General features: G+C 39.9%; 1 protein-coding gene across 4 annotated transcripts in view; it reads right to left on the bottom strand.

The window, feature by feature from the left end:
• LOC123504311 overlaps positions 1-25,000 on the bottom strand; it is a 123,083-nt gene that overhangs the window by 17,739 nt on the left and 80,344 nt on the right. For 2 of the 4 annotated variants that reach the window (XM_045254729.1, XM_045254732.1), the window contains exons 2-9: positions 24,323-24,408; positions 7,819-7,962; positions 6,805-7,060; positions 6,393-6,481; positions 4,525-4,660; positions 4,029-4,193; positions 2,737-2,889; positions 926-1,078 (exon numbers count right to left, since the gene is read on the bottom strand). In XM_045254729.1, the coding sequence (XP_045110664.1) occupies positions 926-1,078; positions 2,737-2,889; positions 4,029-4,193; positions 4,525-4,660; positions 6,393-6,481; positions 6,805-7,060; positions 7,819-7,962; positions 24,323-24,408 (1,182 nt within the window). Of the gene's footprint in view, positions 1-925; positions 1,079-1,920; positions 1,945-2,736; positions 2,890-4,028; positions 4,194-4,524; positions 4,661-6,392; positions 6,482-6,804; positions 7,061-7,818; positions 7,963-24,322; positions 24,409-25,000 lie in introns of all 4 variants that reach the window. The other 2 variants (XM_045254731.1, XM_045254730.1) reach the window with 2 other exon arrangements.

The following is a 25,000-nucleotide window of genomic DNA, read 5'->3' as shown; positions in this document are numbered from 1 at the left end:
TAGTAGTGGTGAAAATAAGGAATCTAGTGATAGTGTAAGTGTTAGTGAGCCACAGTCCTCCACTAGTGGGTTCACAGGAATCACACCATGAGAAAAGTTACCATATATTTTCATGGAGAGTGACTTGTCCTCCAATGACCTCAATCCCTCCTTCCCACCCTTCCACATTATTCATCACCAGCCTTCACTTACAGTATGTACAAATCAAAATTATAACAAAATTTTCATAAACTAAAGGTTACCTGATTGAAATCAACAGTTTTTGATGTATATATATATATATATATATATATATATATATATATATATATATATATATATATATATATATATATATATATATATATATATATATATATGGTATATGGAAAGAAACTAGTAGGTTTTGCTAAGATCAGAACTAATTACCTGATTGATAGGTATCAACAGTCAAACTTTTGAGTATATATATATATATATATATATATATATATATATATATATATATATATATATATATATATATATATATATATATATATATATATATATATATATATATATATATATATATATATATATATATATATATATATATACTTTATGTGATTTTTACATTACATAATCTCTTCGGGAATGTATCCTTAGCATAAATCAAGAAATACCTGTATTGTATAAAAGTGAATCATAGTGGGGAGTATAATGTGTATTATATAATGCAAAGCTCAACTAATGAGTCCCAGTTGTGTCATTTACCTGGTCTACCTTACTTAGTCTCTTTGGATTTGAATAGATCAGATTTTCTAAAAAATCATTTAGGCACAATATTGGACAGACTGGAGATATCAATGAGCAAAGTCAGACAAAGCTGAATCATTGGCCCCTAATGTTATTGAGGGTAGAGAAAGGGCTATATTTTTGCCTTCTAGTTACTTGACAGCATTACCTTGAGTACTGAACAGGTGTATCCTTGCTTATCTCGATGAACTTCAATGTGTTTGGCCAAAGGGTGGACTGTCTTGGGTCTGTTGCCGAGTTCATCAATGGAACATTGGATCTTATAACGAGCAGCCTCCAGGTAGGCAAGCATGGCCTTCATCTGTGGTGAAAACATTTTGCTGTTTATCATGTTATAGCTTCTAAATAGTATACTGTATATCAAATGTTCTTGTTCTACAAATGTATTGATAAAGCACAATTACAGAACTTTTGTTTTTAGTATTCAAACACAATAAAAAATAAAACACACAAAATAAAAATAATAACATGTACACACTAAACAAAACTACTGACCTAAGATTTGAGATATTACAGTAAACCTCCAATACATACATGAAGTTAACAATAAAATGTATGATGAATTGATCCTAGTAATCAAGGGGAAATTTAATGCATTCTTAAATTGTTTCCAAGACCATGAAAAAATGCTTACAACCCAACACTAAAAAGAAAAAGGAATGATGAGTAACACAAAAGAATAACAATGGTGTGTGCATATAGTGTAAGTACAAGTACTATGTAGTATATCTATCATCTATTGTAGATAATATATACTCCAGCATCACTGCTCATATTCTAACTAATGTTATTTGTAAAGTTTTTTAAAACTTTGAAGGATATCTCTAAGTATATCTTTAAAAGGTTAAAAGAAACTTAGTAACAGTATTACAATTACATATTAAAAGATCTGCATGTCCCTTACCCAAAAAATCATTAAAACATCACTAATTATAATACAAATCATTGCATACAACTGACATTTACTTTATATAAACTGTTCATTACTATATTGGGGATTTACTGTACCATGCGCACCTGTCAGAAACCTGCAAAAAAATGCAACAAAAACTTGGAAATACATATGAATAAAATGCATTCTTGTTATGCAGCATTTCTATCTACTACTATATTAGTCCTAAGCATTTCCTGCATGGAACTTACATGTTGTAGTCTGTTGTAGGCATCCTGTCAAAATTGGGAAAAGTTTAGGAAATGTATTTATAGAATGGTGATCCATGAACTGTAAAGATGTGATTCAAACTGTGATCAGCAACATAAGAAGCATTCCTCAGCTCATTTACTCCTTAAACGGTAAAACCACTAGTCAGCAGATGAATATGGAGTGACAAATGAATGTTTGAAATAAGATAATAATATAAACCCAATATATTTGTACAGTTAAGAGTATCAATTATATATGTATGTACATATATTTACAGTTACAGATTTTGCTGAGTGCAGATGACAAAAATAGTGTGATACAGAGATTTAGCATACAAAGTAATTGGGAAAAGGATATATAAGATGAAGATGATAAACCAAAATTTAAAGAGTTGTATTTAAGATAATAAAATAATAGCACTGCATTTCTTACAAAGTGATTCACAGTTTATGTAGTTTTGTGGCTTGAGAACTGGCAGTGTGATGTCAAAAAGGAATCTAGACCAACAGCTTGAATTTTTGTACTGTCACGAGCCTAATTATATTCATTACGATAACAAACAAATTAACGATCACAAGTTCCTGTCATCTTGTTTCTTACCATGCTCTCCATGAAATAAAGTCACCTGTAAGTGCTATGTATGATCATCACTCTTACTTACACATGTTCACCTTCCATATGCAACATCATAACATTAATGATCTCCATTAAAAAATTAGACCTCTGTTCATGTTACATTTTTTCTTAACAAATATGTCGCTGTTTAGTAATACCAGAGGTTCCTATGTATAACTATTACAAAGATCAAGCCTTACATGTTGTAGTTTGTCATTCACATCTTGCTGTGATTCTTCCCCACCAAATGTTGGAGTCTCTTGGAGTGCCTTGGCCAGGTTCTCCACACCTTGCTTCCCTCGCCTCTCCCGTTCTAGGTCTGTTCTTACCATTTTGATGAATTTCTCCAATGCCTGAAGAACAAATTAATTCTATTCTTAGCAAAATTTCAGAGTGAAACACTTGACCAAAAAGGTGAAAGGTTGATCAAAAGGATATTTAATTCTCACCTTCAACTGTCTTATGCAAATGCTGTGCACATAAATCTAATGCATAATAGTGAAGGAGTAAAGTGATGAGAATGTATGCTTAGAGAACATGAATAAATGTCATATGATACACCTTTTAATTATGTAAGAGGGGAAAACTAGCCATGGGCAACATAAAAAGTGAAATAAGAGAAAGGCCCACTTAATTGCCAGCTCCCTTACAATTCCAAAAGAGTTAGCCAAAAGAAAAGAATGAATGTCTTGAAACCTTCCTCTTTAATGATGTCAAATCATAGGAAGTTGAAAATACAGAAGCAAGTAGGGAGTTCCAGAGTTTACCAGAGAAAGGTATGAATGATTGACAGTACTAGTTAACTTTTGCATTAAAGCTGGACAAAATAGGGTGAGAAGAAAGCCTTGTTGTGCAACAAGACGACGAGTAGAGAGGCATGCAGTTAGAAGGATCAGAAGAGCAGTTGGCTTGAAAATAGCGACAGAAGATATCAAGAAATGCAACATTCCAGCAGTGATTGAGAAAGAGACTGATGACAGCACAGATAAATTTAGTTAGAGAGTGACTCTTGAGTCAAAGCCAAATGGTGGAAAATTCAAAGATTTAAGAACGTGGGCATGAGAGCAAGGCAAGTCATTGTGAAGACAGATGCAACATCCAGCTTTGGAACAAAAATGAGAATAGAGAAAATAGACACCTAGACACCTGTGTTTCAGTGAGGAAAAGAAGATGAGGTTTTGTAGAGGAAAGGTGGTGTTCTGCAGATTGCAAATTATATCCAAGACTGTGAATGTTGCAGAAGTTAATGAAGAAAAAGTTCAGGTGGGTGTCAAGACATTTAGGGCCGATACCAGAAGAGCAATTTGACCTGGGGACATGAGGCTGATTTTTGGAGTGACACTGAACCTTGCAATGATTAATTTATCAAACTATTCTACTAATAATTCACAAAATTATCTATAGGAAAAGCTAAGATTGCAGAATGTTATTAACCTTACTCATTACAGTATCAAGTAATGAGAAAGTTAAATATACAATCTCTATCACATACCTCTCTTCTCCTCTCTCTGTTCATTATGTTATTCATGTCTTCACCATAAAAATCTGGAAGCATCTGCTCTGGTATGTTTTCTCCAGTTCCCTTTGCTGCAATTACTGCCTGGATATCTTTCTCTACATCACATGCTTTTACAGGTTCCTCAAGTCGATCTGCAGTCTGCAAAATCAAATTCAAGTTAATTCATCAAGAAAATGCTGTTCTCTTATGTTTTGATTTGATGTCTAAATCAATCAATGTTGTCACAAAAGATTCTTAAGAAAAAATAACAAGATTTCATATGAATCACACAAATTTCCTATCAAAAACAAATGCAAACTATTTAAATTATATTTTAGATAAATTATGTAGAATGTTACTGGTTTAACATAAGTTGCACCTATATAGCTTTGGTGAAAGCAAGCATCATTTTAGTCATGGGCACGGACTGGTGTGTCAGGTGCAGGAAAGCGACATTATGGAAAGGCAAGAAGCTTGTTACATTACTCACTGCAACAACCTTTGGTGAAGATTCTAAAGCATTTTTGTGGTACTTGACTACCAGATCCCTGAGTGCCTGCAAACGCTCCTCTTCCAGTGTCTGGAAACAGCTGCTTCCTTTGTATACTGCAGATTCCCATTCCAACCTGCATTAGATTAAAAAGGCTTAGTCTTGAGAACAAGATCTCCAAGTGGAAGAGAACAGATTAATGCTGGTAATGAAGTCCAAATCACTATGGTCATTTCATTCTCGGAAGAAAGTTTAGGCATTGGCTGAATATGGTTGTTACCCTCCCACATCATACAGTTTCTCTCTATATGTCTGTTTTTTTCACTTTTGTTAATTGAAATTCAAGTACAGGCAACCCCCGCTTAACGAAGGTTTACACAACAAAATTTTGCTACAAAGAAGGTTTCATTTTACCACCATCTGCTCGTTTAACGAACACCAAACTCACTTTAACAAAGTTTTATCCAGGTAATTTTTTCCAAGTTTGAAAGCACCGCTGTATTACGCAAGCCGACAGGCTTTTGAATACACCAGCACCTCTTGTGGACAACACGCGTACCACTCACTCCCCCTGTTCAAAACAATAACAGCGTCAGTAGCAGCTCGTCTTCCCTTGCTCAATTTACCACCAAAACGCCCTGCAATGTCGCCTAGCGTTGCTAAGAAGACCAGGAAGTCTCTTACTCTCGAAGTGAAGCTGAATATTATTCACAGACATAAGAGAGGCGAGAAACTACTAGCATTGCTCGCCACCATCTTGGCTCCATCTACTGTCTCACTATTTTCAAGTCAGCGGACTCTATTAAGAAGGCTGGTAAGACCGTATCTTTCTTGCAAGCTAAAAGAACCACCTGAACTCGTGACTCTACAATGGATAAGATGGAAAGCCTTGTGGAAATGTGGTACATAAGTTTTGTATGCAGTACAATGATGTGCCCTTTGTTTACATTTCACAGGTTGCCGGTTAGTGTCTTTCCCGTTTCACTCTCCCTCCCTTCATAAATTTAAGATCATCAACATTATAAAGTTACGTACATACATACATTAGTGTACATTATAATAACTTAAATTAAACTGCCTAAATGTTTAACTTCATAATTTTTACTTTCATTAAACCTTTCACTGTAATATGATGCACTCTCGCTTTGTTTACTCTCAGTGGAAGTTCAAGTCAGGGGTTAAACTTGTTATAATCGGTTTGCTTAACGAAGTTTCGCTTAATGAAGATTTTTTAGGAATGTAATCCCTTTGTTAAGCGGGGATTGCCTGTATTAGGTATGGAAGATTTAGCCTACCAAACCATGGAGTGCTACAAATGGCTCGAACTTTAATATAATAGTCTGTCTTTACCACCGAGGTGTTAAGATGATAGTTGGTTCTGTTGAAATATGTGTATGTAATGCAGCTCGTGGGAGATTCCCATACTCAGCCAATGCCTAAACATTATTCTGAAAATGAAAAAATGTTCTAATGCAATCTTATATTTTCCATTAATTTATCAAAGGAAAAAACTTATTTCCTGAACTTCCATTTTACTTCCAATCCTTATTTTAAATCTGCCCTGTATTTCACTCAAATGCAACATGTCTGTTCTCACTGAAGAAAAAAAATGCATTTCCAGATCAAGTTTTGATTCAGCACACACAATCAAATTTCCCTCCTTGAATGAAAATAATAAAAAAAAAATAATAATAATAATAATAAATAAAAAAATGAATAAATAGAATAAAAAAATAAAAAACAATATTAATGTACAAAAGTTACAATTAACACATAACAATTTAACTGAGAACTAAGATGTGTTTGTTATGCTAAATAATCACTCCTTTTCTACATCTGTAACCATCAGTTCTACTACAGCATCTCACCTGGCTCTCTCTGCACGGATGCAACAAGTGTAGTATTCTAGATCACTCTTTTGTACAGCCTCCTCAGCCTTACGTCGCTGCTTCTCCATCTGTTAAATACTGTGACTTAAATACATTTTTCTTAACACTCATTTCCCCCAAATATTCTTTATTTTTCATTTCTACATCTATATTTTCACATTCAGAACTTTCAAGACATTTCTTCCTTAAGAGATTTTTAAGCTTTATTTTTGGGACTATTCTATTCAGAGACTGGCACTTTCAGTGGGTCTTTTTTTTTACGTTTTTGTTGGTGTTGGCCACAGAACTTCTTAAATAAAAAAAATCTGGTGACCATAAGCTGATTCAAATTTGTGTTGTTTCATTTAAGAATATTCCACCAAAGATGACAGCAATGGGTCAGAATCCCTACCTTGATCGTTTCTTTGTCAGTAAGAGTCTTTCCCCGTCCAAGGCGAGCTTCCAGCATCATGTCCTGGATCTTTTCATTTTCACGGCAGTTGTTGTAACTCTGCTTCTTGGACTTACTCTCTGCTGCTCGCCATTCATGCAGGTTTTTAGTGGTCTTATCTACCATACTTTCCACTCCTTTGCGGATTTTGTGTTGTGTCTCTATCAATTGACGCAGAGGGCGCACCACGTCATCTCCAATTGCTGATGCAATTGATCTGCAGATCAAAACAATATAATGAAAATAAGAAAATGCAACACTTTTTGCAACAACAGCAACAGCTCAGTATATGTGCATATATTGAGCTGAAGACAGAATATATATATATATATATATATATATATATATATATATATATATATATATATATATATATATATATACATTATTTTCTTTTTTTTTTCCCATGTGCATAACAGTACTTCATTATGCAAACATACAGTCCTTAAAACAACTTTTCTTCTTGCATGATCATCTTGCTTTACAGATTAGTTATATAACTTCTTAACTACGACTTTTATTTATGACTAACTAATGATGTGTCTATCTTTTTAGTGATTCACTTCATGCTAAGATCATATATAAAACATTGCAGGGCATACAGAGTTATGTATCTATGGGTAAAATGACAATTTTCATCACACAAAGTATTGCATTCCTTTATGTACAAGTTCACACTCAATTTTACTTTATGGTCACATCTAAACTGGATCATTGCATACATAATTACAAAGATGTCATGCACTTCACTACCATCAGCAGACATGTCCACCACACTCATTTACATTTAGAATGACAACCTCCCAGCTCCATCAACAATGGTGTTAATTAAATGAAGTCCAAGTCAGGAGATTACCATTTGCTTCACTTAGGCTGAGCATTACAGCCTTACTTTGACTCACATCATACTTCACTAATGGTCTGGAATAACAGTCCACCTCATTAAGGGTTACATGGCTATAGTAAGTGCCTTACCGGTGCACATCCCCTTGCTGCTCCATCTCCACACCCACCATCTGCCAGGCTTGTGTAATGGTGCCAGACGTCTCCTTAGATGCCTTCATCAGCTTACTGGACAGCTTATATAGGCCCTTGGCATATGATGCCTCCAGCTCTGCCCTGAAACAAACATGAAATTGTTACACATATCCCTGTAACACACACACACACACACACACACACACGTGTAATGTAGTGGTTAGCACGCTCGACTCACAATCGAGAGGGCCGGGTTCGAGTCCCTGCGCGGCGAGGCAAATGGGCAAGCCTCTTAATGTGTAGCCCCTGTTCATCTAGCAGTAAATAGGTACAGGATGTAACTCGAGGGGTTATGGCCTCGTTTTCCCGGTGTGTGGAGTGTGTTGTGGTCTCAGTCCTACCCGAAGATCCGTCTATGAGCTCTGAGCTTGCTCCATAATGGGGAAGACTGGCTGAATGACCAGCAGGCCACCGTGGTGAATTACACACACACACACACACACACACACACACACACACACACACAGGGCCATTAGATAGTTTCCTGACATAAAAAGACATCTTCTATCTTTAAAATATTGATACAAATAAAATAAATACTAATCAAAGAAAGAGAGAAATAGACAAGTCATTCAGTATATCAATACATAATACATCACCCGAAGAACGTCATCTCTAACTCAATATGTTAAAAGATAGCTGCATACGTAATGACTTCATCCTTATGCTTGCACCAATCATCCCCCATCACACCACCCCACTGAGGAAGTGACAACACCTGAATCAGAGCAAACCATACACCTTAAATTCAGAGTGAAATCTGAAAATTACTATTTCAAGTTTCTGAAGATCTAAATGAGAATCAACGTTCATCGAACAGACGTACTCACAATGCACGGCAGAACTATTCTCTCGCTCAAATGCACTTGGTAGCTACAAAAACTTCGCCAACTTTCCCTGAAAACAGAGTGAGAGAACTCTTTATACCTGTGTGATTTCCTGTGGGCCAAAAGGGCACAACCCAGACCTTTGTGTCGCATGTAACAGCACGAGTTCGTGGCTCACTACTGTCACTTTACTATTCAATTGCAGGTCACTGATTACTAGTTCGACTGCTTCGTCTGAACTACGCAATATGGAGCGCACTAACTTCCTTGTTCCAAACTTACAAACACTGGTTGTTAGTCATGTTCCTGGTCTCGTGAACAATCAAAATATCTCTTATTTCCTTAATTCCAACTAACCCAACTTAAAGCTTCCTTTATCGCATTTTCTTGGTTATGTACGTAGAAAGGACACAGAAAGCTACAATATGCATGATTAACATCCACTATATAACAATAATTCATCAGCGGTACAAGACAGAGATTTAATGCGGCTCCTTATGTCATGACGTCACCATCCATTTTTTCCTCACTGTATACCTGACTTTAAAATACAAGATAATTCCGTTAAATGTTTTGAAGCACTGGTTTGTACTACTTAACTTGTTCTCGTCATCTCTTTCGGCAGTGCTTGTGCGTCATGTCACCAAATACGAAACTACACTCGGATGATTTAAATCAATCCTATTTAACTGATGTCATGGTCAGCTGTTATAAGCCGACCTTACCTTGGTGCCGTCTGCATATTTCCTGATGTCACGCTTCATCTCCAGACACACTGCGCTTATTCTTTTTATGCAGTGCTTATCTACAGAGAACACACGAGAGAGAGAGAGAGAGAGAGAGAGAGAGAGAGAGAGAGAGAGAGAGAGAGAGAGAGAGAGAGAGAGAGAGAGAGAGTGTGTATTCACTGTTTGATCTGCAGCAGTCTCTGACGAGACAGCCAGACGTTACCCTACGGAGCGAGCTCAGAGCTCGTTATTTCCGATCTTGGGATAGGTCTGAGACCAGGCACACACCACACACCAGGACAACAAGGTCACAACTCCTCGATTTACATCCCGTACCTACTCACTGCTAGGTGAACAGGGGCTACACGTGAAAGGAGACACACCCAAATATCTCCACCCGGCCGGGGAATCGAACCCCGGTTATCTGGCTTGTGAAGCCAGCGCTCTAACCACTGAGCTACCGGGCCGTGTGTGTGTGTGTGTGTGTGTGTGTGTGTGTGTGTGTGTGTGTGTGTGTGTACGGACTTTAAATTTCTTGATAAGTATCTTTACATATCCAGTATGAGACGTCTTGTATGTTACACAAACTTGAATCTCAAACAACACCGTAAGTTTGTCACAATACAATGACGCTTATCATCCACGTAACATCCAATCAGTCTATTTTACGGTCTATTGAAGCTCTCTTTCGTATTAGCCGTTATTACAATCCTGATAACGGAAAGTCATTTTACTCGTGGGGATTCACAAAGAAAACTTTCATATCCTCAGTGCAGATGACGCTCTCCCCTCCCCTTCCCTGGCATCCCTGGAGATGAGTGGAGGGAGACACAGCCTTTCACCTCCCCTCACATCATCCTTACAGACCACGGAATCTCCACAAGTAGACCCAGTCCTCTCACTCCCCAGTCCCCAAGCCAGGGCCAAACCTTCACGGGCTGCGGCTTATAGAGTCACTTCTGTCATAACACGATAAAATGTGTAAAATTTACCACTGTTCTTGTCTATCGATAAAAAAAAAAGAGGTGTCTAAATAAAAAGAAAAAAACTGTGGGAGTCAGAACTAAAATAAATAAATAAATAAACAAATAAATAGCAGCAAAAATCAGCAATCTACTACCATGTTTAAGAATCACTGTATTCCTGCCATCTCTTCAAATCCAAATTTTCTTGTAATATGTGTAAAATACTGTATGCATGTCTATTGATCTACTCATTTCCCTCAAGACTAAAGAAACATCAGGCTTCAGCACGTCTGTATGATGACCTGACTGCCGCACCTTGCCCCCTGCCCCTCATCAATTAAGCAGCCCTGCCCTAGTAATCCAGAGTCCCACCTCCACTTGAAAACTAGGACGGTCAGCCGACTGACCTGACGTGTCTACTCCTGTCTTCCAGCCACGGCCCAGCTGGTGCACACACACACACACACACACACACACACACACACACACACACACACACACACACACACACACACACACACACACACACACACACACACACACACACACACACACACAGAGAGAGAGAGAGAGAGAGAGAGAGAGAGAGAGAGAGAGAGAGAGAGAGAGAGAGAGAGAGAGAGAGAGAGAGAGAGAGAGAGAGAGAGAGAGAGAGAAATCAACAAAGAAGCTAGTTAGGTAACACAAATATCCTGATTAACTAAAGGAATCTGTCATCCTCATCCACAAATCTATCTAAATTAAACTTGCTAAGCTTTCTAACGTGCTCACGCTAGATTGCCAAACCTGTTACGTTCATTCAAGTAAGTTATTTCTTCATAAGTATCACATCACACATAAATAAATTAAGTATTTTCTCCTGAATCGTCTACAAGATTATTTATTTATTATTAATTTATTTATAGGGAGGTCCGGGGCTAATGTGGGAGATTCATGATCATAGCACAGTATAGTTTGTTTTTGTAACCGAGAAGGGAGTAGGGAGTAGGGAGTAAGGAAAAGACAATTAAGAGGTAACTTTCCTTTTTTTTCTCATTTTTTTTATTTATCTACTTATTTCTTGCAGCTCTTTCAATATACACAAAAAATGGAACTTTCTTTACATTTCATTTGAACATTATTAGGAGCCCTGGACATCACACATACTTACTCTACGAACCACATTTTACCTGTATGTCTCTCATCAAATAATGTGTCACAAGTTAATCTCAAGTCGCTTCACTTCACTCTTCGTCTTTTCAAGAATGTAGAAAATTGTTTTGACCTTTGTTGTCTTCATCCTTGAACAGTTTTTACGTGTGTGTGTGTGTGTGTGTGTGTGTGTGTGTGTGTGTGTGTGTGTGTGTGTGTGTGTGTGTGTGTGTGGAGGAAGTGGAGTGGTGTGGTGTGGTGTGGTGTGGTGGTGGTGTGTGGTGTGGTGTTGGTGGGGGGGGATGGCGGTGCGCGTGCGTGTGGGGTGGAGGTGTGGCGTGGTGTGGTGGGGTTGGGTGGGATCGGGTGGGGTTTGGTGGAATGGGTTGGGGTGGGGTGAGGTGATCTGCGGTGAGGTGAGGTGAGGTGAGGTCGTGGGGTAAGGTCAGGTATATAGTGTGTGTGTGTGTGTGTGTGTGTAATTCACCTCGGCCGTCTGTTGGTCACCCAGCCAGTCTTCCTCATTACGGAGCGAGCTCAGAGCTCATAGACCGATCTTCGGGTAGGACTGAGACCATAACACACTCCACACACCGGGAAAGCGAGGCCACAACTCCTCGAGTTACATCCCGTACCTATTTACTGCTAGGTGAACAGGGGCCACACATTTGCCTCGCCGCCTCCGGGACTCGAACCCGGACCCTCTCGATTGAGTCGAACGTGCTAACCACTACACTACGCGGTGTGTGTGTTTCACTGTTTTGATCTGCTGCAGTCTCTGACGAGACAGCCAGACGTTACCCTACGGAACGAGCTCAGAGCTCATTATTTCCGATCTTCGGATAGGCCTGAGACCAGGCACACACCACACACCGGGACAACGAGGTCACAACTCCTCGATTTACATCCCGTACCTACTCACTGCTAGGTGAACAGGGGCTACACGTGAAAGGAGACACACCCAAATATCTCCACCCAGCCGGGGAATCGAACCCCGGTCCTCTGGCTTGTGAAGCCAGCGCTCTAACCACTGAGCTACCGGGTGTGTGTGTGTGTGTGTGTGTGTGTGTGTGTGTGTGTGTGTGTGTGTGTGTGTGTGTGTAGAATGCAGTGACAGGGGCACAGTGTTACTATTATCTATGTCGTTTCTGCCATGGTGAGGAGGACAAAGACACATGTGGACAGTGACTACCTGACTGATTGAGAATTCCCAGCACGCGACGCAGACACGTAGGACATAAGAAGCAGAATATGGAGAGGCTGTGGCGCTGCCTGCACTTAAATCTCACACCTACCAGGGACTGAGGCTCGCACCTTCCCTTCAGCAGTGATACGGCAGGGCACCTCATGATAAGATATTTTTCCAGGACAAGAATCTAAGGACACAAGAAAATAAGACAATCTGCGAGAAAGCCACCAGGCATACACGTGGCAGTCACTCTATGAAATCTACTCATTTCTACATATCATGCTCATCCATAAATTTCCAAGTCGTCTTTTTAAAGCTCGAATAACGCAATATAGACAAGTAAATCACTATAGGTGACATCATATTAACTTTGTAGACTATACAATGAGATATATAGAGATAATGCTGAGATAGGGTTGTTTACCATTGCGAGGAGGTATTATCATAGTGAAAATAGAGGCAGAATTACGTAACTATTCATCAATCAATGCATCATTATATCATTTATATAATATAAAAGTAATCTTCATATAAGTTAGGTCATTGACATAATGTACATCTAATCTTTCAAACTTAGAGGTATTTTTTTTTCTTTTTTCATGCTGCTCTTTGGTTCATCTTATGCCTAATTTGCAACACTGTGACTAAGGAAGAAATCAGCTACTTTCATGACAACTTCACATACGGAAATTACTAAATTACTTTCCGACGTTCATGTAGTCAATGGACCTGTCTTGAGGCACTGATGAACCTACCGTGCCGTGACCTTGAGGAACAGCTGCCACCAGGAAGCGAGAAGACGACCATAATACGTGGAAATAATCAGGGCAGATTTAATACCTTGGCAACAGCAAGTCTTGGCAGTTCTTCATCTTACACAAAACCTTCTCAAAGGCGCAACGCTTACTTGGTTTATGTATCCGAGGCGTGGATGAAAGTAGAATTATTATACCTTGGTGAACTTTGCTCTTATCACTTCCTGTCATCACAAACTAGCAGTCTTACATGGGTGTTAGGAACATATTCTGAAAAACACCAGCGTCGCAATTCCACTGCTATGGAAAGCCTTTAGTATATGCTACACGAGTTTTTAAGGGTATTTTTCCGACTGCAGTAACAGGTTAACAATATTTATATATAATCATCAACAAAAACTCTTGAGAATCCCACAAATTATCTCTGTGGCCTTTGAAAATAGTCGTGATTGAGGGAGCAAAGCGTTTCAGAATACAGGTCTTAGTGCAAAATCACAAACTCACAACAAGCACAATGTAAAACTTTATATGGCGCCACCATCAACAAAATTAAATGCAAAGTCAACAAAGAGTTTTAAAAGAAATTTTGATCAGATTTATAAACATAAATGATAGGTAACCATAGGAATCAACCAAGGACAGTCATATTTATACCTAATATATATTCCGTACGTTTTTATACCAGCAATCTCCAACATCATATCACGTACGCAGCCAGGTCGGTGTGCCCTCAGACGTCCCGCCCATCTCGTAAGGGTCACCGACTCCCGCAACCAATTTCAGAGAAGTGTGTAGGCGGTAGTGGAAGGGAGCCAAGACCGGCAAGCCCTTCCTCCCCCGACACTGCACTGAGCATAACGCAGCGAAGTACAGCGTCACAAATAAGAACACGCGAGTTCTTACGTTTTCGACTCTGTGTATGTCTTTATTTACTGTTGTTGTTTTTTTCACCAACGAATGAGTGGGTTTTTGACCATATAGTTTGTTTTCCTTTTCTTCTTCCCAATAGCCAATTTCTTCAAGCATAAATGAATGAATTAAGGGAGGAAGGAAAGAGAAACGAGGGAAATGAATGAATGAATGAATGAATGATAGATGGATGGATGGATGGATGGATGGATGGATGGAGGAGGAGGAGGAGGAGGAGGAGGAGGAGGAGGACAAACAACAGTAACAACAAAGACTTCAACATCACCTCTAACCCTAAATTAACTACACAGCACGCACACATGTATATCTAAGAACAATGTTAAACTCACACAGAAACACAGAAGCGAAAAATCTCGCGGGAAAATTATCTACCAACAAACAAGACGAGCTAATTTTACACCACAACGTAACTAATCTGCAAAGGCCACTTGGTCTATACAACGCAAGCTCCAGTTTTGCCTAATACCAGCCCTCATCCTCATCCATCCATAAATCTATCTGACCTTTCTCCACTAAATATCGTATTTGCGTTCACTACCTGGCTTAGGAAAAAAGTTCTGTACTGGTTCTTTAGTGAATCTGTTTGGGCGCACTATCAGCAGTATCACGCAGTACACTTATTATGTTTATTATACTAATAAACTAATTTCATCTCCAGTTCCTTTCTCTCAATATCTCAAATAGGTCGCCTCTTAAAAGTACGATTATAATTTATGCATCATTCTACGTATAGTACATATAAGTTTGAACAAGATTAATTTCCCACATGAAAATACATTGATTCTGTATAGAGATCAGTCGTAACTGAACACTTTCTAGATGCAAAAATCAACTGGAGCCAAATACAACGTGTAGTCCCAATCTCAACCTCTGAACGGTTACAACATAGGAACAAGAACGTGGAGAAAGTTCTAGGTTGTACAAGAAGGCATTAGGCCTACACCTGGCAACCCCTGAAACACGCTTGCTTCTGCCTATCTCCCTGTTCATAAATCACTATAATCTTTCAAAAGCTTCCTTGTCTCTGTACTAACAACCTGATTATCGAGTTTAATCTAATTATATGCAATTATAGTTACGAACCATTTTCTTCCTATTTCCTTTTTAAATCTAGCTCTCTTGAACTTAAACACGGTGCTTCTTGTCCTACCTTGACTGCTAACCCTGATGATCTTGTCTGTCATCTTTATTAAATCCCTTGGAGTTCACCTCCCATACTGGTAATGGACAACCGTACTCTAATACTTTGATTCCCAGCAGTGCGTAACACACAGGCCAGGGTGGGCACGCTGGCCGAAAGAAAGTGGGTATGATGGTCTGGACGGCGCACAACTTTCTGTCTGGGTATGTGGTGAGAACCCACTCACTCACCCGACTCTCGCTTTCACTTCCGCTGTCGGCTTGATGCTGCCTCGGCCTCATCAGCAATCACTTCCTATACACAAAAGCTGACTGGTGACTTTACCGGTGCATGAGGAAGTGAGTGGTGCTTCAACCAGCGCTGGTAAAACATACGTTTGCACTACAGAACTTTCTCCCGCATGACCAGCCTGCAAAGTGAGAGTGAGAGGCGACCAGCGATACAACCACACTCGCTCACCCTTTCAGAACGGTCTCCTTTTTCTTCAGTGTATGGGATCAGGTGAGTGTTGGGGCCTTCTGAGCTTTTCACTGTGTCAGGCAGAAAGAAATTACAATGTGAAATGAAGGTTAAAGGAACAGCGAACTGCACCCGATGTTTTCACTTTTAGGAGAAAATATGTAGTATGGATGAAAATGTAAGGAAGAAAGGAAAGAAAACAGTTTTCTCTAGTCACCTGAACATCCCTGTATTAATACAAATAAAGACACTAAAATACTGGAATGTTGAAGGGACAATAACAAAGGTTTACAAGATGTATCATATCATTATCAGTAAACGCGTTTTGTCTAAACCGCATGTACGGCTTCCTATGACATCTGAGTATCACGCAACCCTGATGCCATTGACGGAATAATCAGTTTCGCAATAAGATGCCTTTCCCTTGAAGGAATGAGGCAATATTTCTTCCCAGACAGTCATCTCATACATCAGCGAGGTCCTGGAGCTTTCCGCCCGGTGATAACATTGATGCGCCAACACATGAACTGATGTCATCATACCCTATACGTAATTCTGACGACTTTGTTACTGCAGTTTTACTTTTGTCTAATTTAATTATGTATCATTAAGTATCGTCATTGTCTTTGATGCTTAATGTTACGATCTATGTATTAATTCCAGTTAACTTTTAATCACCTAAGTATACTAGCCTGTGCTTGAAAATTTCAGATAATTTTGATCTTAAACGCATAAAGACTTACGAACGTACACTTAGTCATGTCCTGCACTACACTGCTGTAATGTATTTACCAGTCAAAACACCGTCTTTGTCAGGGTGCACCTGTCGCTGGTTGGCAGGTGCAGACACCGTGGTGATGGATGTCACCTGAGAGATACGAGACGACACGCGTCACCTGACCACTGATGCTGCTGCCAAGGCTGCTGAGCTGCTTACATCCTCCTATTTCAAAATAACTTGTCAAATAAGATTAAAATATCATTCAGTCTGATAGTTCACCGGGTAGCTTCTCCTGTCCACCCTCCCCCCAAACATCTTCCCATTGATGCGCCCACCAAGCAACACTCAAGGCCACGCCCCATACTGACAACATGTCACATAACTGATAGATGAAAGAATGTGCTGAGAAAATACGCTTGGTCATCAATTGTATGGAAGATTAACAAAGAGATTTTTTTGTCTTGACTGTCGTGCAGCAGATATTCATGGCCAACACCTCCCGCATCAGCGTCTGTTGAGGTGGACGGAACGAATATTATTGATACACTTTGTGTTGGCCACTATAGTATATACGTCGTTTCTGGCTACACCACGATTGGGAAAATGATACAATCAAAGAAGGATTCGCATATATATATATATATATATATATTCTTTTTAGTTCATATTACACACACACACACACACACACACACACACACACACACACACACACACACACACACACACACACACACACACACGCACACACACACGCACGCACGCACGCACGCACGCACGCACGCACACACACACACACACACACACACACACACACACACACACACACACACACACACACACAGAGTTGTCATTTCCCACCAGGCTAATAGTACCGTTGATACATTTTCTCTGCAAATCAGTATCCAGTTACTTTCTATTCGGCCACCCTCCAATGGCACATCACCCTCTGCCACTCCCGCGCAGCAGATGGTGCCGCAGAGGTGCAGCCCCGAAGGGTTCGTTCAGTTATTCTTTTCACAGGTTTCTTTTCGTTGGTCATCATTTAGAGCCTGTGGGCGGCAGTCTAGTGATAATTTGTGACTTTTAATCACGAGCCTTAAAAATTGATTTAACGAAACATAAAATCACGAAAAAAGTTAGTTTTTGTGTGAAATTACTTGGTAATACCAGGATGATAGATACTAAACTAGGAATTCCGACTACTATTGTTTTTTTGTAGTAAAGTGAATGTAGGTAAGGTGGCGTGCATGATGTAGTAGTAGTAGTAGTAGTAGTAGTAGTAGTAGTAGTAGTAGTAGTAGTAGTGGTGGTGGTGGTGGTGGTGGTGGTGGTGGTGGTGGTGGTGGTGGTGGTGGTGGTGGTGATGATGAAAAAGGCAGAGACAACAAAAACAATAAAAAAAATATGAGCAACAACGATGATAATGATGATGATGACTGATATCATAATAATTACTCATAGATAAAAACAGAAGCAGCAACAACAGCAGCAGCAGTAATATAATAATAACGGTAGCAGGCATTGCACGAGGTAGAGGCGGATCTCAGGTTGGGCAGCTCAAGGGCGGACACCTTCGTCATTCACCGCCGGGATAAAGGTGAATCATTATAAAATTTCCTCATATAATACTGAACACCGAACCATTAATATAATTACGTTTTCTTTGACCGCAGTTTTTTCTTTGATCAGTTCCGTATAATTCCTGACTCGGTGTTAAGGAGAGAGAGAGGAAAAGAGCAAAAAATAACAGGCTTTAAATTTACACTACGTATTATATTAATGGCCAAGTGAACAAGTGTAAAAGAACAATATTTCATGTGTTCACGTTATTTTCATCTCTTTCTTCCTATCATCACAATCCACACACACACACACACACACAGAGATCACAATCCACACACACACAGAGAGAGAGACAGAGAGAGAGAGAGAGAGAGAGAGAGAGAGAGAGAGAGAGAGAGAGAGAGAGAGAGAGAGAGAGAGAGAGAGAGAGAGAGAGAGAGAGAGAGAGAGAGAGAGAGAGAGAGAGAGAGAGAGAGAGAGAGAGAGAGAGAGAGAGAGAGAGAGAGAGAGAGAGAGAGAGAGAGAGAGAGAGAGAGAGAGAGAGAGAGAGAGAGAGAGAGAGAGAGAGAGAGAGAGAGAGAGAGAGACCAGTTAACATTTTCATTACGTATCATCTTACTGGAGAGGTAGGCAAGTGAAAAAGAGGAAATATCTCACTATCCATCTCTTTTTCTTCCCCTCCATCTTGCTATCTCAGTCTGTAAATTTCCTTGACGATGCGGAGATAGGAAAAGAAAAATAGACATGAGATTTCCATTCCATTATTACTGGCAAAGTGGGAGAGGTGTTAGAGAAGAGGAAATACTTCAACAGTATTCTAATTTCTTTCTCTTCTTTTTGTTATCTGAGATCATAAATTTCCCAAATGAAGCACAGAAGAAAAACACCAGGCCCTATTTCCATTACGTATCATATTACTGGCGAGGTGGGCAAGTGTAAGAGGGAATGTTTCGTCAGTAAGTCAATTTCTCTTTTTGTTGTGACTGTAAATTCCCTTAATGGTGTGAAGAGAGAGAGAGAGAGAGAGAGAGAGAGAGAGAGAGAGAGAGAGAGAGAGAGAGAGAGAGAGAGAGAGAGAGAGAGAGAGAGAGAGAGAGAGAGAGAGAGAGAGAGAGAGAGAGAGAGAGAGAGAGAGAGAGAGAGAGAGATCCTAGCTCACCCTATTAGTAATGTCGTGGTGAAAAGTCAAATAACCTTCAGTGATATTGTGTTTTGTTTTTCCCTCAATTTGAAGTCCTTTCCTTTGACCGTCCTCTTGGTAAACCCCATGGACTCCTAACATATCTGAGGACTTCAGTCTTTCCCTTTTAGACAATCTTCCCACTAGTACCTTCAACTTCTACTCGTGTGACAATCTTCCGAATAGTTACATGCAACTTAGAAAAGACTGAATTAATATCAGTCTCTCTTCCAGCATGTCCTTGAAGATAACCTCCTCTACAGTGGTCATAGTAAAAATGGGGATTAAGATTGAAAGGAAAAGCATGAAACTGTGGAAGCAATCGTAAGCATATACTCGATAACGGACTATTATTCTTTGTATACCATAGTAAAACTTGTACCATATCAAACACCGCACACGAAGTTCCCACCGGGTAAATTTCCTCTGAGAACATTCCATTCACACGATTTCACCCATGCAATAGGTTAGGTTAGGCTGAGGGAAATTATCATGAATGAAATCTTCGTGTGTGGAATCGACCAGTGAAATTTCCAGAGATGTCTCGAATATAGCAAGTGACAGCTTCCACATCACCTGGCGTTAATCTAGCTGTCTTGAAGCGCACGAGCATACTTTGTATCACTACTCGGCGTCACTGTGATGCTCATAGGCAGGCGAGCGTAGTTCAGGCAACCTTCGATAAGCTACACGCACACCCGGTTCACCTTCCCCTCGTAATGACGCTGGGAACCTATGAACTAAGCAATTTTCCGATGCACGTCACGATTCCCTGGTCAAGCTACACTACATCTGTCCCTCCGGACTTTCACTACTCCTAACCAAAGGTGGAAAAGGGAAAGGGAGGCACGGGATCATAGCCAAGTTTGGTGAGGGGCTTAGGCAGGTTACGAAGCATTCACAAAAACTAGGGTCGAGGCAAGAAGAGGTCCATCCACTGGTCCATATATCCTGCCCACCTACGTGCATACACTCGCCACCACAGCATCCACGCCCACGCAGGAAGGTCCCTCAAGAAGCTGAAAGGTCACGGCTCAAGGATGGGACTGACTGACCATCTCGTTTCTCTTCTTCTCTCCGCCTGAAGTCAAATAAATATTTCTCCCACTTCTCAATGAAAATAAACGATCCTTTGACTGTTATTGTCTCTACTTAAGCTCAATGAAAGAATCTGGAGCAGGTTTTAAATATAATCCCAAGACACAATAGTACAGGAAGTGGTCAGGTGCTTCAATCCTTTCATCTCGGTAAAAACGTCCACAGTTAAATTAAATAACAAGTGTCATACTAATATCAATTTTCATAAGGTTTATTCATTAAGCCATTTTAATATTTTGCATGGTGTAATAACATTTTCAAACTCCGCTTATTAATTCTAATCGTCCCGTCTCGGAATACACTTGAGTAAGAAAAAATGTCAGGTAGGCTAAAATACTAGTAAATGTGCAAGTGACTATCCTTGCATAAGAGTAAAATATAATAAGATTTAATATACTTTTTCCATCTATCATTCCTTCCCAATGCTCGTTCTTCTCTTAAAGGTTCCTTAAACCTTCCCATAAATTTCCCTAGAATTCTTGAAACTCCCTATTTTTTTTCTCCAAGTAGTTTTAGCTTTCCCTTAAATTTCTCTTAACCTTCCCTTAAAGCTCCCTAAACCTTCACTTAAATTTCTGTTAACCATACAGTAAAATCCCCTCCAGCTTCTCATAAACCTCCCTTAGTTTCCTCTTAAACTCTCTACTTGTGCAGCATCCTTGACGCTCGTACTTAACCTGAATATTAACAGTAAGAACTCAACTCTCCTTTTCACGTGTTGGGTAATGGGGTGCTAAGAACATGGGTAAGCACACAGACACAGACACGTATGAGGCCTTATTATTACTGGATGGTATATGGACGAGGCCACTAGTGTTGTATTCGCCTAATTGAAATGTCAGAGTTTAGGTGGCAAGCAAGATTGGTCGTTTTCAATACTTCCAACCTTGGCTTAAATCTGGCCTAACTCTGCCTTATTAGTCTGATATTTTTTGTTATCGTATTGGGTTGTACTTGTTATCTAGACTGTCAGATTGTGTGTTGATCTTGTTATCAGGATATTTGTTACTTAAATATGGAGATGGATGCAGTGATTACTTAATTAAGGGAGGAAGAAAGAGAGGGAGAAATGAAAAGAAAGTAAAGATACAAAAAAGACAGAAATTAGAAGATTAAATACTGAAATATGAAGTAGAGAAGAGAGAAGGAAAAAAGAGGTGGAAATGAAGGAAGAAAAGGAAAAACACGAAGAAAATTTATAGAAAACGAGAAAAAAAAAGAAACGACGGAAAGGAAATGAGAAAAAAATAAATAATGTATGAAAAAATGGAAGAAAATGATAATAGTAAGACAGTAAGTAGACAGATAACAACAACCTCGAGACAACACAGTCAGACGATTATACCCGACACTAAACGAAAATGAGGAAAACGTAAAATAAAAAAAGAAAAACTGCATCTCACTAACATATACACAGCAATGCCAAAACAAAACAATAATTTTCCTTATAATATATACACAAACAAGAGGAGGAGGAGGAGGAGGAGGAGGAGGAGGAGGAGGAGGAGGAGGAGGAGGAGGAGGAGGAGGAGGAGGAGGAGGAAATTAACAAAGGAGGAAACTTAAATATCGTGTTAATATATCTTTTTAACCTCTATAGCACCAAGACACATTTTTATATCCATTCTGGTTACTGGCGACTTTATACAGCTTCAGAAATATATGTTGTGATTAGAAGAATAATACTCTGGCCATTAATCTTTTGACCTCCATAAATGCAAATAAAATCGTGTAATCGCACACAGAAACTCAAGGTAAAAATGCGTCTCAGTACTGAAGCGGTTAAGTGTTGGTTTTGCGACGTAGCGAGGGACGGCCGTGTTACTGACTGACGGACGAACACAGGTATCTGACGGTAATACTTTTTTTTTTCCTCCACGCCAATCATGACAAGCGTAGAGTTTATACAGCTTCAGAAATATATATTGTGATTAGAAGAATAATACTCTGGCCATTAATCTTTTGACCCCCATAAATGCAAATAAAATCGTGTAATCGCACACAGAAAATCAAGGTAAAAATGCATCTCAGTACTGAAGCAGTTAAGTGTTGGTTTTGCGACGTAGCGAGGGACGGCCGTGTTACTGACTGACGGACGAACACAGGTATCTGACGGTAATACTTTTTTTTTTCCCTCCACGCCAATCATGACAAGCGTAGAGTTGTAAGATAGGCTAGATTTATAAAAACTCGCCACACACACACACACACACACACACACACACACACACACACACACACACGTACACGTCAATCAGGAGAGTAAGGCTATTACATAGACAGTAAGAGAAGAAAAAAATAAGTACGCGTACGGACACGAGAGAGAGAGAGAGAGAGAGAGAGAGAGAGAGAGAGAGAGAGAGAGAGAGAGAGAGAGAGAGAGAGAGAGAGAAAATGACGTGGGAGAAATGATTGTAAGTACGTAGGTAAGAAAGGAGAGAGTGAGGGAGGTGAGAGTGAGGGAGGGAGGAGAGGGAGGAGAGAGAGTGAGAGTGAGAGAGAGTGTGTTTGTGAAGGAGAAAGACAATAACAATGAAGGCCGAGGTAAGCGTTCGTAAGCACTATTGATATGAGTTCTGTTGTTTTCTTCATTTGATATTAGAATGGGACAGTGTTGAACATTGGATATTAAGGACCAAAAAGTCAGTTGCTGTTTGTTCCTTTTTATTACTTTTTTATTTATCATTATTATTATTATATATTTATTTATTTATTTATTTTTTTTTTTAGCAGCGTCACGATCTTTAAATTTCATCTTGTTTCTGCTTCTTTTCTCCATCTTCTATCTTTTCTTGATCTATTTTCTACATACAATTTCATTCGTGGTCAATTTATATCAGGTTCGATTCGGATAGATTAGATCAAGTCAAGTGACGTTAGATTAGGCTAGGTTACGTGAGTTACGTTCTCCCTTAGTGTTCTTTTTATTAGCAGTCTCTAGTTCTCCCTCACTTCATTTATACAGCTACTTTTACTACCACCACCACCACAACTACTACGCACTACTCACTCGCCTCTTTATACTTTTATGCGTGGTGAATTTACGTTACGTCATGTTAGCTTTTCTCGCAATGATGAACGCTCTCAGTACGGAGTGATTCACAGCCAGGGTTCAGGTGGTAGGGGGTGACTGCTTGAGGTACAGCTGTTCCCGCACCTGTGAAGTGGCTGATGACTCTTACAACATTAATCACATACCGCTACTTCAACACGAAACTACTAAAATAAATGTATTTTCATTAGAACTGGCATGTGTGCGCGCACACACACACACACACACACACACACACACACACACACACACACACACACACACACACGGTAGCTCAGTGGTTAGAGCGCTGGCTTCACAAACCAGAGGACCGGGGTTCGATTCCCCGGCCGGGTGGAGATATGTGGGTGTGTCTCCTTTCACGTGTAGCCCCTGTTCACCTAGCAGTGAGTAGGTACGGGATGTAAATCGAGGAGTTGTGACCTTGTTGTTCCGGTGTGTGGTGTGTGCCTGGTCTCAGGCCTATCCGAAGATCGGAAATAATGAGCTCTGAGCTCGTTCCGTAGGGTAACGTCTGGCTGTCTCGTCAGAGACTGCAGCAGATCAAACAAACAGTGAAACACACACTTAATCCAGGCTGAAATATGATACAGATTAACCGTTTGACTGACTGACTTATTGACTGACAGATTCACGCCACAACAACAGGGCCACAATACCAGGAAACGTGACACCAGGCGGGGCAGGATCAACACTCACCTCTCGTGCATGATGGTGGCCAGCTCCTTGCAGAATTCGCCGCCTGACTTGATGTAGCGTCGTAGCTCGTCGAAGCCATTGTGACCCTGTGGGAGGAGAAAGAAAGTCACGTTAGTTGTTGAGGGTCACGAGAGAGAGAGAGAGAGAGAGAGAGAGAGAGAGAGAGAGAGAGAGAGAGAGAGAGAATGCTGAGTAACGCCACAACACACGCATCGTTACAGTGACTACACGCCGCACGCAGCCATGACGCGATAACATGTGATTAGAACATTTTCTCTTAACTTATATTGCAAGAGATGTGTAATGAAGAGATTTCTTAGCTGCCGCCGCTCCTGTCACAAGCATTTCAAAACCCTGACCCTTAACCTTCGACCTGAAATTATATTTGTTGCAGTGGGTTCAAAGATGACAAGGATGAGTAATCAGGTAATGGGGAAAGATTGGTCTCCTTGTTCTAACTTTCCTGATAAGTTGTGAGGAGGAACATCAACAAACTGCACGCGAGGAATCTCTCCCTATCACCTGTTGTTAAGTAAAGATAGTGGTGCCTGCAGTACTACATGTATCTTCAATTACCCCGTGCAATAATCTGTGTTACGCTTGCCTGGCTAAACTTTAAAATCATAATGGACTGGTGAAAGCTGAATGTATAAAAGTAAGCACGCATGCAAACACACA

Source organism: Portunus trituberculatus, chromosome 15 (genome assembly GCF_017591435.1).
Source record: "Portunus trituberculatus isolate SZX2019 chromosome 15, ASM1759143v1, whole genome shotgun sequence".
In the NCBI taxonomy this organism is placed as follows: Eukaryota; Metazoa; Arthropoda; class Malacostraca; order Decapoda; family Portunidae; genus Portunus; species Portunus trituberculatus.
Note: the sequence above shows the minus strand (reverse complement) of the source record. Positions and strands in the feature narration are given on the sequence as shown.